The sequence below is a fragment of the Hyaena hyaena genome, unplaced genomic scaffold, assembly GCF_003009895.1.
Source record: "Hyaena hyaena isolate Hyena2069 unplaced genomic scaffold, ASM300989v1 scaffold_105, whole genome shotgun sequence".
NCBI lineage: Eukaryota > Metazoa > Chordata > Mammalia > Carnivora > Hyaenidae > Hyaena > Hyaena hyaena.
This window is the reverse complement of record NW_024080737.1, coordinates 1,063,204-1,078,211: the sequence shown is the minus strand read 5'-3', so window position 1 is coordinate 1,078,211 and position 15,008 is coordinate 1,063,204. Positions and strand designations below refer to the sequence as shown.

The 15,008-nt window shown below is 43.3% G+C and overlaps 1 protein-coding gene across 1 annotated transcript in view; it reads right to left on the bottom strand.

Annotated features, from left to right (window-relative positions):
* KCNAB1 (potassium voltage-gated channel subfamily A member regulatory beta subunit 1) overlaps positions 1–11,529 on the bottom strand; it is a 190,908-nt gene extending 179,379 nt beyond the window's left edge. Inside the window, exons 1-3 of the mRNA XM_039236026.1 lie at positions 11,476–11,529; positions 10,138–10,214; positions 2,909–3,079 (exon numbers count right to left, since the gene is read on the bottom strand). Of these exons, the coding sequence (XP_039091957.1) occupies positions 2,909–3,079; positions 10,138–10,214; positions 11,476–11,529 (302 nt within the window). The remainder of the gene's footprint in view (positions 1–2,908; positions 3,080–10,137; positions 10,215–11,475) is intronic.
* Between the last annotated feature and the right edge of the window lie 3,479 nt (positions 11,530–15,008).

The window sequence follows — 15,008 nt, the reverse complement described above, 5'->3', positions numbered from 1 at the left end:
TGTGCCTCCTGAGAGCCTCCGTGCCTGAGGGTACGAACAGAGACACAGAGAACTCAGAAATGGAGGGAGATTAAGTCCTAATCCTCTTGATCCCTCTGCTCTTAAAACTAGATCCATCCTTAGACATCTCAGTTATTGAGCCAATTAACTTCCCTTATTTGTTCAAGTAGCTTGTTTCATGATGCAAGCTAGTGATTACTTTCTACCGTTGCTGTTATTTGCAACAAAACAAGAGTCCTACCCCTATCTGGGGAAAAAGTGTCCTTACTTCTATCGACCAATGTCTTTGTCCAAGTCTCCTTCTATCTCCTTGGGTCCTTAGTCTATTATCTCCTTTCTCGTGTCCAGTGTCTTGGGTTTTCCTCAGTCGTATTCTTAGCCCTCCCATTGCCCTTGGCTGCCCCCAGACTCTCCCTTTTCCTCCCAGTCAGGCTTACTGATAGTCGTCTGATCTCAGAGGCTTTCCTTCCTTGCCTCCCATCACTCCTTACTCTCCCATTATTGACAGCTGTCTAGCTTCTTCCCTTCGACTTAATTAAAACTGTGCCCATTAAAACCAGAGGTGACCTCCCAGCAGTGCTTTCCTATGACTATCTCCTCATCTTGGTCTTAACTCCCCACAGGATGTTATAATGCTGGTCTCACCTGCCCATTCATCCTGTTTCCTGATTGTCCTCTGCGGTCTCTGAACTTTTTGCTTTTTTTTAAAATTTATTTCTGAGAGACAGGGAGGGAGGGAGAGAGAGAGAGGCAGCGTGAGTAGGGGAGGGTCAGAGAGAGGGAAACACAGAATCAGAAACAGGCTCCAGGCTCTGAGCAGCTGTCAGCACAGAGCCCGATGTGGGGCTCGAATCCACGAACCGTAAGATCATGACCTGAGTCGAAATCGGACGCTTAACCGACTGACCCATCCAGGCACCCTGAACTTTTTGCTTTCTATCTCTGCTGACCCTACCTCTTCTGTCTCCCTTGTAAAGATTGGAGGCAAGGACCTGTCCTCAGCTCTCCTCCTGAGTATGACATCATCTACCCCAGTGCCTTCTGCTATTGCTCACATACTGCCTCTACTCTTCAGTTCCATTTGGCATTTCCAACCTCCTATGGATACCCTGCGGACGTGACAGGGACCTCAAGCTTACAGAGCCCCACACATAGTAGATACTCAATAAAGAACTGTTAAAAGAATAAATTAAAGCATCCTCAAAATGTAAGACACTGAATTCAAGGCATACAGAATTTTCTGCCTCACCAGAAAAAGTATGTCAAGCTTCTGTTCTTTGCAACTTGGTTTCCCCACCACCTACTCTTCCTTCAAGTGCCTACTTATCCTTCAAATTATGATTCCAGTGTTCTTCTGGGAATCCTCCCCTGGACAATACATAGCTGTACATGTACCACACACACAGACATAATATTTCCTTTCACCCCTGGGTCCCCACAACATTTTATAGTTGTTTGAAAAGGAATAGTCATTTGAAAAGGAATATAACATTTATATGTCATAACAATATAACATTTATCATATTGTTTTGATTTGGTTATTATATTTCTGTTTGTGTCACGAGACAATGATCAGGTTCTGGTCTTGTCTCTGATGCTGGGAAAGTCATTCATCTTCCAGAGCATCAGTTTCCTCACCTAACAAATGGAGGCAATAACATCAGCCCCACTTCCATCAGAGCGTCTGGGAATGAGAAACTGCTTTGTAAGAAATAGGAGAGCTTTGTAAGCTCTGCAGAGAAGGGTTGTGGCCTTCTGCAAGGAACAGAGTGGGGACAAACTGCATTCTATTCCCTGCTCTGCTCCTCACCAGCCCTGCAAACTAGAGTTAGTCTCTTCTTTGAAGAAATTCAAGTTATTGAAGATGGAAGATGATACACTTGAAATTGCTTTGTGACCCGTGAGCATCTTAATGCAAGGCATTACTACGTTATTTTAAAAAGGTTTTTTAAAATGTTTACTTTTGTGTGTGTGTGTGTGTGTGTGAGGGAGGGAGAGGGAGAGAGAGAGAGAGAGGGAGGGAGGGAGGGAGGGAGAGGGAGAGCATGAGTAGGGGGAGGGGCAGAGAGAGTCACACAGAATCTGAAGCAGGCTCCAGGCTCTGCACTGCCAGCACAGAGTCCTAATGTGGGGCTCAAACTCACAAACTACAGGATCATGACCTGAGCTGAAGTCAGATGCTTAACTGGCTGAGCCACCCAGGTGTCCCTAGGCATTACTACATTATTATTTTGCCTTATCTGATGGACTCTGAACACAAAATTAAAGTGTATCAGTGCAACAGTCCACAAAGGGAGAAGTGAGGGACACTTACATACTGAATATAGATCTTATATATTTATATCACAGGAATGATATTGGTTTGACATTTTTAATTTATATTGCCTGTCACAAGAGCTCACTTCTCTGAACAGCAAGCTAAGCACTTAGCCTACATTAAAAATATCTAACCTTTACAAAACTTAGAAGTAGGTACTGTTTGGGGCGCCTGGGTGGCTTAGTCGGTTAAGCGTCTGACTTTCGCTTAGGTCATCATCTCACGGTTCATGGGTTCGAGCCCCGCGTCGGGCTCTGTGCTGACTGCCAGCTCGGAGCCTGGAGCCTGTTGCAGAGTCTGTGACTCCCTCTCTCTCTGACCCTCCCCTGCTCACGCTGTCTCTCTCTCTCTCTCTCCTAGAAATAANGACTCCCTCTCTCTCTGACCCTCCCCTGCTCACGCTGTCTCTCTCTCTCTCTCTCCTAGAAATAAATAAAAATATTAAAAAAAAAAAAAAAAGAAGTGGGTACTGTTTATACTCCTACGTTACACATAGGGAAAGTGAGGCTTGGCAAATTTGAGTAACTGCCATAAGGGGCAGAGCAGGGGACCTGCATGGGTCTCAGTGGGACCGAAGTCAGTGCCACTCACCATAGCGCTCTGCCGCCTGTTTCTAGTGAGAAGGACAAAGGGCCACTGGCCCCCAGCACTCGGCGATGCTGACAGCTTGCGGAGGATAGAATCCTGCCTCTAGGTTTTCTTCCCACTTGACCATGCAGGCTGTTGTTTCTGCTGCAGTTTCCCCCACAGAAGTCTTTTTGGCTGGAATGATCTCATGGCAGGAATTAAACCTCAATATTGGGGTACCTTCTACAACTTGATGTTTGACAAACAAACATTGCTATGTACAAACAGTCATGAACAAATCAAGTTTCCCAAGGCAAGTAAAATGTTCTCGGAGTGTGGTTCAAGCTCTCAAGTCGTTCAGAAACCCGTGGCCAAAGTTCGTGAGGGGAGGAGGCCACCGTGGTCTTTGCTCCCGTCCATCCCTTATTCCTCTTCCTACTTGAGGGCAGCAAATTCACAGCGGGGTCACACGATCAAAGAGTACGAACAGGAAGCTTTTCAGAGATAAACTCACCCTCCCTCCTTGTTTTCTGAGAAAACTGAGGCCCAGAGATGTTAAGTGAATTTCCTAAGGCCACTCAGCTGGCAAACATGTCGTCACGGGCTATTGTGTGACATTTAAGACCTAACTCCTCTAACCCTCACTACAACTCTGTAAGACAGGTACCGTTATTCCCATTTTACAGATGAAGAAACTGAGACGTTGGGTGACTTGCCCAGTGAAGAGTCTATCCCAGGCTTTTTGGCTCCTCTTGACTGTTTCTTTCTTCTGGATCTTCAACAACCCCCTCCATTTTCACACAGGACAGACACAGCCAGGGAGCCCATCTCTCATCTGACTGCTACAGATTCAGCAGAAGCCCTTACAACCTCCTTCTCTGGTCAATACCTCAGGCGAGTTAAATTCTTTTTGTTTTTGCTCATCAAGGCCTACGACAGTGGGGTCAAGAAAGGCCATCTGGTCCAGGGCCAATGACCAGGAAAGGTCATATTTAGACCTTTGACGTTCCTCTTACAGTCCCAGAGAGACGTAGAAAAGATGGACAAAAATTATCTTCATCACACAACCTAACATCAGCTTATCTCTTTTTTTAAAAAAAAGTTTATATATTTATTTTGAGAGCGAGAGAAAGAGCACGCGTGCATGCATGTGGGGGAAAAGGCAGAGAGAGAGGGAGAGAGAAAAATCCCAAGCAGTTTCTAGCCTGACGCAAGGCTTGAACTCACAAACCGTGAGATCATGTCCTGAGCCAAACCGAAGCATTGGATGCTTAACTGAGCCACCCAAGTGCCCAACAGTATAGCTTATCTTAAAAAAGTGTTTTCCTTTTTTAACATAAATTCTTTTGTTGTTCTATGACTGACAATTATTTGACACTTATGTTTTATGTTAACAGGGAAGATTTATAGGATATAAACATTTAAAAGCACTCAGCTTTTGTAGCCTTTCTTTTGCATTTCTCCTTTTTTTTTGTCTTTATGGGGAGGCCCCCTTGAGCTCTGAGAGTATTTTTGACCCTCCCTTCCCGGAAGCCTTTCCAAATTATTCTTTACGGAAAATAAAAATGAGATTAAGCTCTCCATTTAAATATAGGCTGCAACAAGAGAGATTAAATCTGTCCCGATATCATATACCCTGGCTCTCAGGAAATTTCCAAGGCTTCTGTGGTGTTCTCCCCACATCGGCTGTAATTGTTTTTCAGTAGATAAAATTGCTTTGTGGATTTGCCCTGTTCTGTTGGGATGAAATAACAGAAGGAGACAGTTTCAGCTGCTCAGTTGCCTTGAATCTTGTGTTTGGCCTAGAAGCTCAGGGCTCATGTGTTTTCCGAGTTAGGAAGTTGCTAACTGGTCAGTTGCCGCCCTGTAGAACTGACACAGATTTACCTTTGTGCTAAGAAACATGTGACCCAGAGGCAAAAGCAGTAAACAAGCAACAGTAGTAGTGAAATCTCACTAGGTGCCTAAGAGGCACTAACATCTCATGCCTGAGTTCCAATAGCTGATGCCTTGTAAGAGAGAGAAGGCCAGAGAGAACTAATATAAGGGGCTCATCAAGTCAGGATTTGAAGCCTCTCTGGGCACGGACAGGCATTCACAAACCATTCTTTAATGTTCCTTCACAGCCTCGTCTTGGCGTTCTCCCACCCCAAGCCATCCTACATTCCAGCTATACCCAATCAATCTCTGGTTTCTCCCTGAAATGCTGTGCTATTTCTTTTGCCTACAGTGTCCTTTGATTAGAGAGTTCTTGTTCTTGGAGGGTCTTCCTCCACCTGGAAAACTCCTATTCATCCTTTTAAATCTAGCTCAAAAGCTCATACATAATTGCTCACATACATTGTTAGCCATGTGCCACGAATTGTCCTGAGCCCCTTACCTGTATTAATTCAGAACTCAGTGGTTCTCAAAGTGTAGCATCCTGTGCCAGCATCAGCATTGCCTGGGAGCTTGCTAGAAAGACAAACTCTAGAGGTTCACCCTAGATAGACTGGATCAGAAACTGATGCAGAGCAATCTGTCTTAACAAACCCTCCAGGTGATTCTGATGCACACTCAAGTCTACAAATCACCAGCTTAACTCATTTAATCTTGACAACAGTCTTAGGAAAGAAATATTTTAATTCATTGTACAGCTGAGGCACAGAGAGGTTAAATAACTTATCCAAAGCCATACTCTCAACTACCCAAAATACCCTGTTCAGTGTTATTCTCTCCAAATTTTTTCCCCTCTATGAAGAAATTCCTCTCTCCTCTAAATTGTCCTCATTTCTGTGTTCTCCAGGATGTTGTAGCCAATCCATAACCTCTCTTTTCACATTCTATTACTTTTTTATTAAAAAAAATTTTTTAACGTGTATTTATTTTTGAGAGAGACAGAGACGGAACATGAGTTGGGGAGGGGCAGAGAGAGGAGACACAGAATCCGAAGCAGGCTCCAGGCTGTGAGCTGTCTGCACAGAACCCAACATGGGGCTAGAACTCATGAACCGTGAGATCATGACCTGAGCTGAAGTCAAACGCTGAGTGGACTGAGCCACCCTGGCGCCCCTACATTCTATTATTGTAATAAATGACTGTGAGTCTGGTTTGCAGGAGCCCAGTGAGGGCTTGTTGCAAGTAATTCACCTGAATGAAGCCTTGTGCCTCATCTGGCATAGATGGTCGATGAACGTTTGTTTAATGAAGGAAAAAATGAAACAATCACAAGGCTTTATCAACACTTCGGGGCAATAAAATAAGTTTGAAACCATTCTGAGTGTTCTCTAAGGAGCAAAGATTTATAGATCCGGCATCCTTGTTTTCATCGCCTCCTGGTCATCAAGGAAGTTTTTGTGAGGAAAATTGGCTTGGGCTCTGACCCTATTGCACACAGAGTTAGAATCACCATTGTAATTCATTTCAACATCTATTGGCTACACTGAGGATTTAGCATATGTAAAATCCTGTGAAAATGAGAGGGAAGGTTTAATTGGGTCTTACTCAAATTGATTAACATTGCAATTAATTTAAGCCCCAGTTCCCCTGATTTCTTTTTCACATGGGATAAGTCTGCCCAGAATCTCCCACCAACCCTTTCAAATTGTGGTTCTCAAAGGCTGCTGTAGACCCTGGTCCGAGGGAGCCTATTTTTCTCTAAATAGTCACAGTCAGCATGTGAGACAATCTCCACAGGAAGGAATAATGTACTGATCTGCTCAGGGTATTTGAGCAGAAAAATAGATTGCGGGGGTGCTGGGGGGAGGTAGGAATCAACAGTTGTTGAACTTCACATTTGACTTGAGCCTCACAGTGATCCTGTGATGGCCACTGTTGACCCCAACTTGTTCAGCTAAGGAAACTCAAGCTCAAGAGGTTACTTGCTATTCACAGAGTCACAGAGTGGCAACTTGGAGACTTGAACTTGAGTCTGCTGCCTTCCGGGCCATGATGTTTTCTAACCAATATTCTTTTTTTTTTTTTTAAATTTGTTTCTAGGAGAGAGAGAGAGACAGTGTGAACAGGGGAGGGTTAGAGAGAAAGAGGGAGACACAGACTCTGAAATAGGCTCCAGGCTCTGAGCTGGCAGTCAGCACAGAGCCCAACGCAGGGCTCAAACTCACGAACTGTGAGATCATGACCTAAGTGAAAGTCGGACGCTTAACCGACTAAGCCACCCAGGCGCCCCAGTGCTTTAATTTTTAAATCTGAGAGGTCAGGGACCAACCCTTGGCCTCTTTTGTCTTATACCTCCCTCCTTGTTCAGTGACCTGTTCAGTCTAGCACCCCAGTTTCTACCAGATAGAGTTTGAACAAATTCCATACCAGAACCCCATCCTTCCTAGTGCCCTATAGCATTATAAACATATCCTCTCAATGCTTCATTGTATAATCCTGGCACCAGGCTTTTGGTACTGATTAATTCAGGGCTTAAAAAACAAACAAACAAAACATTTTCAGTGGTGCCTGGGTGGCTCTATCAGTTAAGCATCCCACATCGGCTCAGGTCATGATCTCACAGTTCATGGGTTCAAGCCCCTCATCGGGCTCTGTGCTGACAGCTGAGTCTGGAACCTGCTTCAGATTCTGTGTTTCCCTCTCACTCTGCCCCTTCCCCTGCTCATGCTCTGTCTCTCATTGTCTCTCAAAAATAAATAAATGTTGAAAATAAAATTTCAGGCAGAATAATACATTTCATAACAATGTACAAAGGGTTGCACTTTACAACCACATTCTTAACGTCGCAGAGCCTTATTCGCAACACTTCTTGTTTTGGTGGCTCTGCTACTTCTCCTTGACATTGTCCCACAGGCCTCCCTCCCGGAGGAGCTTTGAGAATGGGCCGCCCAGACCTGTGGAGTTCAGTACAGCAGTCAGAGGAGAGTAAGTGCAGATGGGGGTTCGGCTTCGCGGTCAACTCCTCCCCCTCTCCTAAGGCCAGATGCAGCAGCACCCAGCGTCCTAACCCAGGAGGGGGAAGCTGGGCCCTGCGCCGGGAAATCACGGTAAGAAGCAGAGATTGTCCAAGGGAGTTCAAACGGGCATCACTAGATGGTCCCATTTATGAAAACTTTATTTTACATGAAATTCAATATATTTTATTTCTTTCCCAAATGGAAACAACTGTACTGGCATTGAGTATATCTTTGGCCTTCAAACATGATTGGTCTATGAAGTACTTATATATTTCTAAGGTTAATCTGCTACAATGAGATGGGGCAACTTGAGAATGGACAAAAATACTGTGAAGATTCATGTAAGGCAAATGAAGGTATAGATTTGAACATAAATTTTATGTAAGTCAAAACTACCATTGTTTTCTTAAATCAAATAATTATTAATTGATAAATTCACTCTATCACCACTAGATGACTAAGTGCATAAGACCTCAGATTCCCTGTGGATTCTGTTTTCTGAATTGTCTTGAAGAAGCTCTCCCTCTAAATTCAGGGGCTTCTCCTACAGTAAAATGAGTTGAAATATGTATCGATGTCTGATGAGGTTTGATGAAGGACCTAGGCTGGTAGTTCCTTCCTTTTTCCCTTTCTTATTTAATTCTGTTCTACCTCCTCCTTTTTAAAACCTATTTTCAAATTTACAATGCAAGTAATGAACTTTTACTCCACCTGGAGTTGGAGAGAGAACTCAGAGATCCTATGACTCAGCTCTTCCCTCATGTGCATTTATTTAAGAGAAACAAATACATGCTCACAAAAAGATATGAACAGGAATGTTCATGGTGGCCTGATTACTAAGAACTCAAAACTGGAAACAATCCTTATGTCCATTAACAACAAATCACATAAATAAACCATGGCATATTCATATAATGGAATATCATATGGAAACGCAAAGCTCAAATTACTGATAGACAATAACATAGATGAATCTCAAACATGAAATGTTTAGTTTCTCTTATGAGAACCTTAATAACAGGGAAAACTAATCCACAGTAACAGACATCAGAAGCGTGGTTACTTCTGGGGAGGGGGCACTGACTGGGAAGAGGTATGAGGTTAGCAGGTGGAGAGATGGAAATGTTCTTAGGTCTTGAACTGCCAGTGTTTCAAGTGTAAATGTGTAAGAAAAAATTCATCAAGTTTACACTGAATATCTGTGCACTTTACCATATATAAATTATACATCAATAAGAATATTAAAGAAGGGGCGCCTGGGTGGCTCAGTAGATTAAGTGTCTGACTTCGGCTCAGGTCATAATCTCATGGTTCGTGGGTTCCAGCCTTGCGCCGGGCTCTCCCCTGCTCATGCTTTCTCTCTCTCTCTCTCTCTCAGAAATAAATAAAAAAACATTTTAAAAAATTTAAAAAAAAGAATATTAAAGAAAGAAACAAAGACCTGTACCAAGAAAATCTACCCACTGATGCTTTTCCAAGAAGTCTGGGGATACAGTAATTCCATGATTTCCTTTGCTAAGGGGCACACCGTAGGCCACATTGACCAGTCTTATATACTGGGTGTTGGGTTAGTAGATTTATTTTTTTTTTTAAGTGTATTCATTTTTTTTTGAGAGAAAAAGAGAGAGCATGAGCAAGGTAGGGGCAGAGAGAGAGGAGAGGGAGAATCCCAAGCCTGCTCCATGGGGTCAGGGCACAGAGCCTGATTCAGGGCTTGAACCCAAGACCAGTGGGATCATGAGATGAGCCGAAATCAAGAGTCAGACCTTTAATCAACTGAGCCACCCAGGCGCCCTACTTCAGTTTTCCTTTTAATTCTCATTCTAATCTGGGAGGGATGCAGAACAGATATTTAGTGTGAGATCACGCTGCAAATAGACGTCAGAGTTGGAATTCCATCCACGACATGTTGAAGCCAAAGTGGGTGCTCTATCCATTCTACTGAGCCGCTTTCCAAGGCAAACTTTATGTGCAAATAAAGGTAAACACCCTCTCTCCTAACAATGATGACAACAAAGGGTAGAATTGTTTTTCATCTGAAGACACTGGCTGGCTTTGGGTGGCTGGGAAGGGCGGGGTCCCTTTCATGAATAGCTGCATTCACTGAGATTTCAGGGGCATAGGAAGGACTCCCTACCCAGGAAACCACCTTCCAGGGTTGCCAGAGAAAATACAGGATGCCCGGTTAAATTTGAATTTCAGACAAACAATGGCTTAATTTTTTGATATACGTACATCCAAAGTTTGCAAGGAAGGATCCTTAAACTCCTTGAAAAAATAATTTGTGACTTGTGTGAAGTCCACATTGAAGTGGGAACACTATTTAGTGTTCTTATTTGCTATATTGGGCAATCTTACCCTGTTTCCATCCCACCTTTTTCATGATACCTGCAAGTGCTAGAGCGTTTCATTTCACAGCCAGGGCTTAGGGGTAACTGCAAAAGCCCAAACACACGCACAAACACAACTTCGAAAGCAGCTTTGATGAGAGTGTTGGGGTTTCAGGATGCAGGAAGGGACCCTATGGAGAAATTGTGTCACCAAAAATTCTACCTTGTTCATTTTTTTGATAGAAGATCGTCAAATTTCAAGATGTTGGGGTTGGCGGGGGCCGACATGTCTCCTATGTTTACAAATGAATTATGACATAGTTCTTTTTCATTTCTGGCTTATCTGTCCAAGGCGCTGGAGCCTGGAAGGAGAGAAAGTGACACACGGGCCCCTCTCAAGGCTTCATGATGATGTTGTTATATGGCAAATTGTTAAAGGAAATAGAGTCGCCTCAAAATTTCCAGCTTCTAAAATAGCACCAGCTATAATTTTTGAATTATCCTTTTTTTTTTTTTTTTTTTGAGCAGGGATGATTGCTTCTTCATGTTCTCTAGACAACTTCTTCTATAAACACTCAGTGTTAAGTCAATCAGATAACTCTGAGATCCCACTTACTGGGGCGGGGGACGGGGATTGTGAAAGGTACTCATCATTCAGGCAATAACTTTTATGAACTATAGAGATCTCTATCACTTTTCCATTTCAATTCGAGAATCTAATTAAGCTGGGGCACCCGGCTGACTCTTAATTTTGACTCAGGTCATGATCTCATAGTTCATGAGATTGAGCCCCACATCGGGCTCCCAGTGGGGAGCCTGCCTGGGATTCTCTCTCTGCCTCTCCCTCTGCTCAGGTGTGCATATTCTCAAAATAAACAAACATTAAAAAAAGAATCTAATCCCCCTGCCCAGGTAGTGGATTAGCCACAGTGACACAATTGACTTTTTCCTTCTCTTGGAGGCTTCCTGTAACACTCCAGGGACTAGGTCCTTTCCTTCTGCTCACGATATGCGAATTCTCAGTAGTTAAATAATAATATTTGTGAGAGCTATGTGGTTTAAATTTAAATGCAGTGAGACTTTAAAATGAGACACACACAACCTGTATGCCACACGAGAGGTCACAGGGAGCAAAGGAGATTCCTATTTGAATGTTATTAAAATTAAGATGCAGAGATACTAGATTCCCTTCCTGGTCAGGTGAGGATTCCAAATAATAGCTCTAAACATGGGTTCAGGGCGGTGCTGCGGCAGTCTTTGCTGCAGGCCGGGGTTGTTCTCCTGTGAATTTCAGAAATGAGATGCTGGCAATGCTCAAGTCCTGATGTGGACTTCTCCCCCAGACAACCTCCTAGGAGGACATTACGGCTGCTGAGAGCGGGACATGCCGCCAGCATACTAGCCACTGCAGTGGGGCCATGATGGCCTGTCCTTATCAACCTCACAACCTCAGGAGGTCGAAAATTCTGTTCTCTATTTCCTTATTCTTTAATGGTTGTTTATTGAGCATCTACCATACACCAGGCCCTTGTAGGTGCTACGGGTACAGCATTGAGCTTGAGCAGGCCTGCAGAGTCCCTGCCGTTAAGGTGTTCCTGTTTCAGCAGAGGAGACAAACAAATCAGTGACTAAATGAACAATTCTAGATTTTCTCCCTCCGCCGTCCCCTAGTATCATCCTTCTATGCTTTCCACTTCTGCTCAATCATTCAAAGTTCACTCTCCTTCCACCCTGTCATTTGTTCTAAACACGACAGGAAAGAAGGAGAGAATAGTCACGAAAGAGAAACTGCAGACCATCAAGGTTTGCTATTTTCCATCTTCAGCATTCAGGAAAATGTCATATTGCATGCATAGTGCACATGCTCTGATATTTGTCCAACAGTTCTAATTTTGAAGGCTACAAACTTTTGTCTTTATTAACTTTTGTGTCAGAAGGCCAAGTATAGGACAAAAACCCAAGTGTTCAATAGAGAGAAAGGTGGAGGAGAGAATTCTTCTCCCCCCACTCCCACCCTTGCTAAACAGTGAGCCCACCCGCCAAGCCCTAAGTGTGTTCATCCCTTACGCTTTCCCAGTCTGCACTTACAAGCTAATTTCTGCAGTTTTTCAAAACTTGTTTGCCTGGGTTACGTCTGGTCTGTATCCGTTTGAATAGTGTGAGATTGTGAAGTCTTGGAGGCTGGGACCTTGTCTATTTTCATTCAATTTAGAAAGGGCAGAGCTGGGGCTAAATGCCCTGCAAGATAATGAGCAATCAAGAGTAGAAATTCAAAATGAAAAGCCTCAGGCCCTTTCAGACAAAATGATTTGTTTGGCCCCGGCCCAAGGCCCTCTCAAATCCCAGCAGACAGAAGAACACAATGCATCGCTCAGCGGGAGCCCAGACTCAAAGGGAAATGAAAAGAAAATATCTGAATATGAAAGCATGCAATCACTAGGATCACAATTGTGGAAATAAGGAAGCATAAGAGAGAACTTCGGAGGGGGTGCAAAGCTCAGAGAAGCGCTGTTTTGGAAAGGGAGAGCCAAGGGCAAAATGCCTTAATTCTGTTGCTAACATTTCAAGGGGCTAAAACAAGTTTAGTGGCAACTTGTTTCCTTGAATCAAGAGGAAGATGAGCCTCTTTGCACTTGTTTGTCTCCTATTCTACTCTGCACACAACACAACACAGAAACCAAGTTATTGACACTGTGTACCGGGCACCACAGAGGTGTACTATCTTTAAGCATCTTAACCCCTTTCTGATGTAGGTATTATCATTGTTATCACTGTCTTCATTTTTCCTAGTTTATAAATGGGAAACCAAAAGGTTCAGCAAACTGACTGGGGTCACACAGTAAGTAATGGGTAGAGGGAGGACTTGAACTCTCACCTGGTTAGTCCAAAGCCCTGCTTTTAACTCTTTTAATACACAGCCTAGATTTGGGGCAAGCTTCTTGCCTCTGGAACAAAACCTCCAGAAACCCCCCAGAATTTCCTCTTCCTTCTCCCAGCTCAGGTCTCAGCCCCTCAAGTTAATTAGGTTACATTTCATTTCTGGACAAGACGCTAGATCTCCAACACTAATGGATTGTGTTTGATATTTAGTTTTGATTTACCTCTTTCCTGACATTCTAACCTGCACCCCCACCCCAACCATGATTTCTCTTTTAACCCTCTTCCCTAACACTAAAAAGGTACTTTTAATGAAGTCAATTTTTTAATATGGTCTCTTTCCCCGTTCAGATGGCTATATTTGTTTGTGTCGCAGCTTTGACCCACACAGAGGCATTTTGTTTCTGTGATGAGGGGCACCTCCTCCAGATTAAGTCCCTCTCTGCATTGTCACCAGCCGATGATCATTTGATATTCATCAAAGGACTGGGTTTCCTGCTCAGCTGAGGCCTAAGGGGAGAATTCCTGACATGAAAAATGGACTGAGCTTAACTAGAACTAAGCACTCTAGCCTGGTGTTCAAACACACCTCATTTATCACACATACATCTCAATTGCTCGGAGAGGGTAGAGGACTGTGCCGGTTCAGACTCTTAATTGTACAATTCAGCCTGAAGCCAGATGAATGAAGCGGACTGCCTCCGATACTTCCTTCAGACTGGGACTCTGTGCCCACTCGGGCATGCTACCCTGCTGCCTCTCTTCGAATTACAAGTGAGCAGGTAGTGACTGAAAGCCTTGGAAAGAATGTGAAGTATTGTGTGAAACTGAGAATAAGAAGTATTCAAATGTCAAATATGAAAACAAAGCACACCTAAGACACTAAGCCAGACTTGTAGTTTGTCACTTCTGTTTAGCTGTTGAAATGGAAATGGAGTCACGGAGTCTTGCCTCAGAGCATTCTGGTCTCAGCCTTGGAGAGCAGGGGTTCATGTGGAAACCCTGCAGCCCTCTGTGTAGCTGCCTTGAAAACATCCCTAACCCTCAGAAATACAACTGCTGAAGTGTGGAATTCACAGATGACTAAACAGTTATTCCTGCATTAAGCAATATGCTCAATCAAGGTTTAATTGACTTATTGGTAAATGACGATGATAAAATGCTAAGTGGGAACATTTTCAATTAATAATGTAATTGGTTTGGGCTAGACATACAGTCAGAGAGGGAAAAACAAATGAACAAATAAGTAACTCCCCAAGCATTTCTTAGGCTGAGTTTGGGAAAGTATAACCACTTGGCTGACTAGAGCATCTGAATACATTTTTCAAAGAATTACATATGTTTACCCAATACACAACAGTGTTATTAATTGTAAATGTGATCTGGGGCTGAATTAATTATTTTTTCTGAGACAATGTAATGATTTCTCTAGTTAAGGTAATGAACTTCACATCGGGCGTCCACGCACTCACACTGGAGTGCCAATTAGACAGATTCATTTTCAACGCTCTTTCTCTGTCACTGCACAGGAGGCAATACCCTGACTCTCTACTCACGTGGCCAGAAAACTGGCTTCCACAGACCACACTGGAGACAGCTGTGAGGACTAGCTGGGCTTCTCAGGGTGGACTGCTCCTATTCTCAGAACTCATCTTTAATTCCTGCTGAATTTGCCAATGGAAGACCTTACTATAAATAAGTCGTTAAAATGTGTGCGTGTGAGAGTTCAGTTCTAAAGAGAAGCCAGTAGATGCATAATGCGATGGTCCACAAGGAATAAATCCTTCCTCTTTTTCATTCAGTAATGATAAGGATATCTATAATGCCAACAATAATGGTACTTATCACCAGTTGAGTATTCTGTGTCTTGCACTGTTCCACGCACCTTACATGTATTAACTCAAACCTTACATCAACCCATAATGAAGATACTCTTATTATTTCCAATTTTCAGATGAAGAAACTGAGCTATAGAGAGAGGTTAATTAAGGTCACACATAATGAGTAAGGATTAAAATCCAG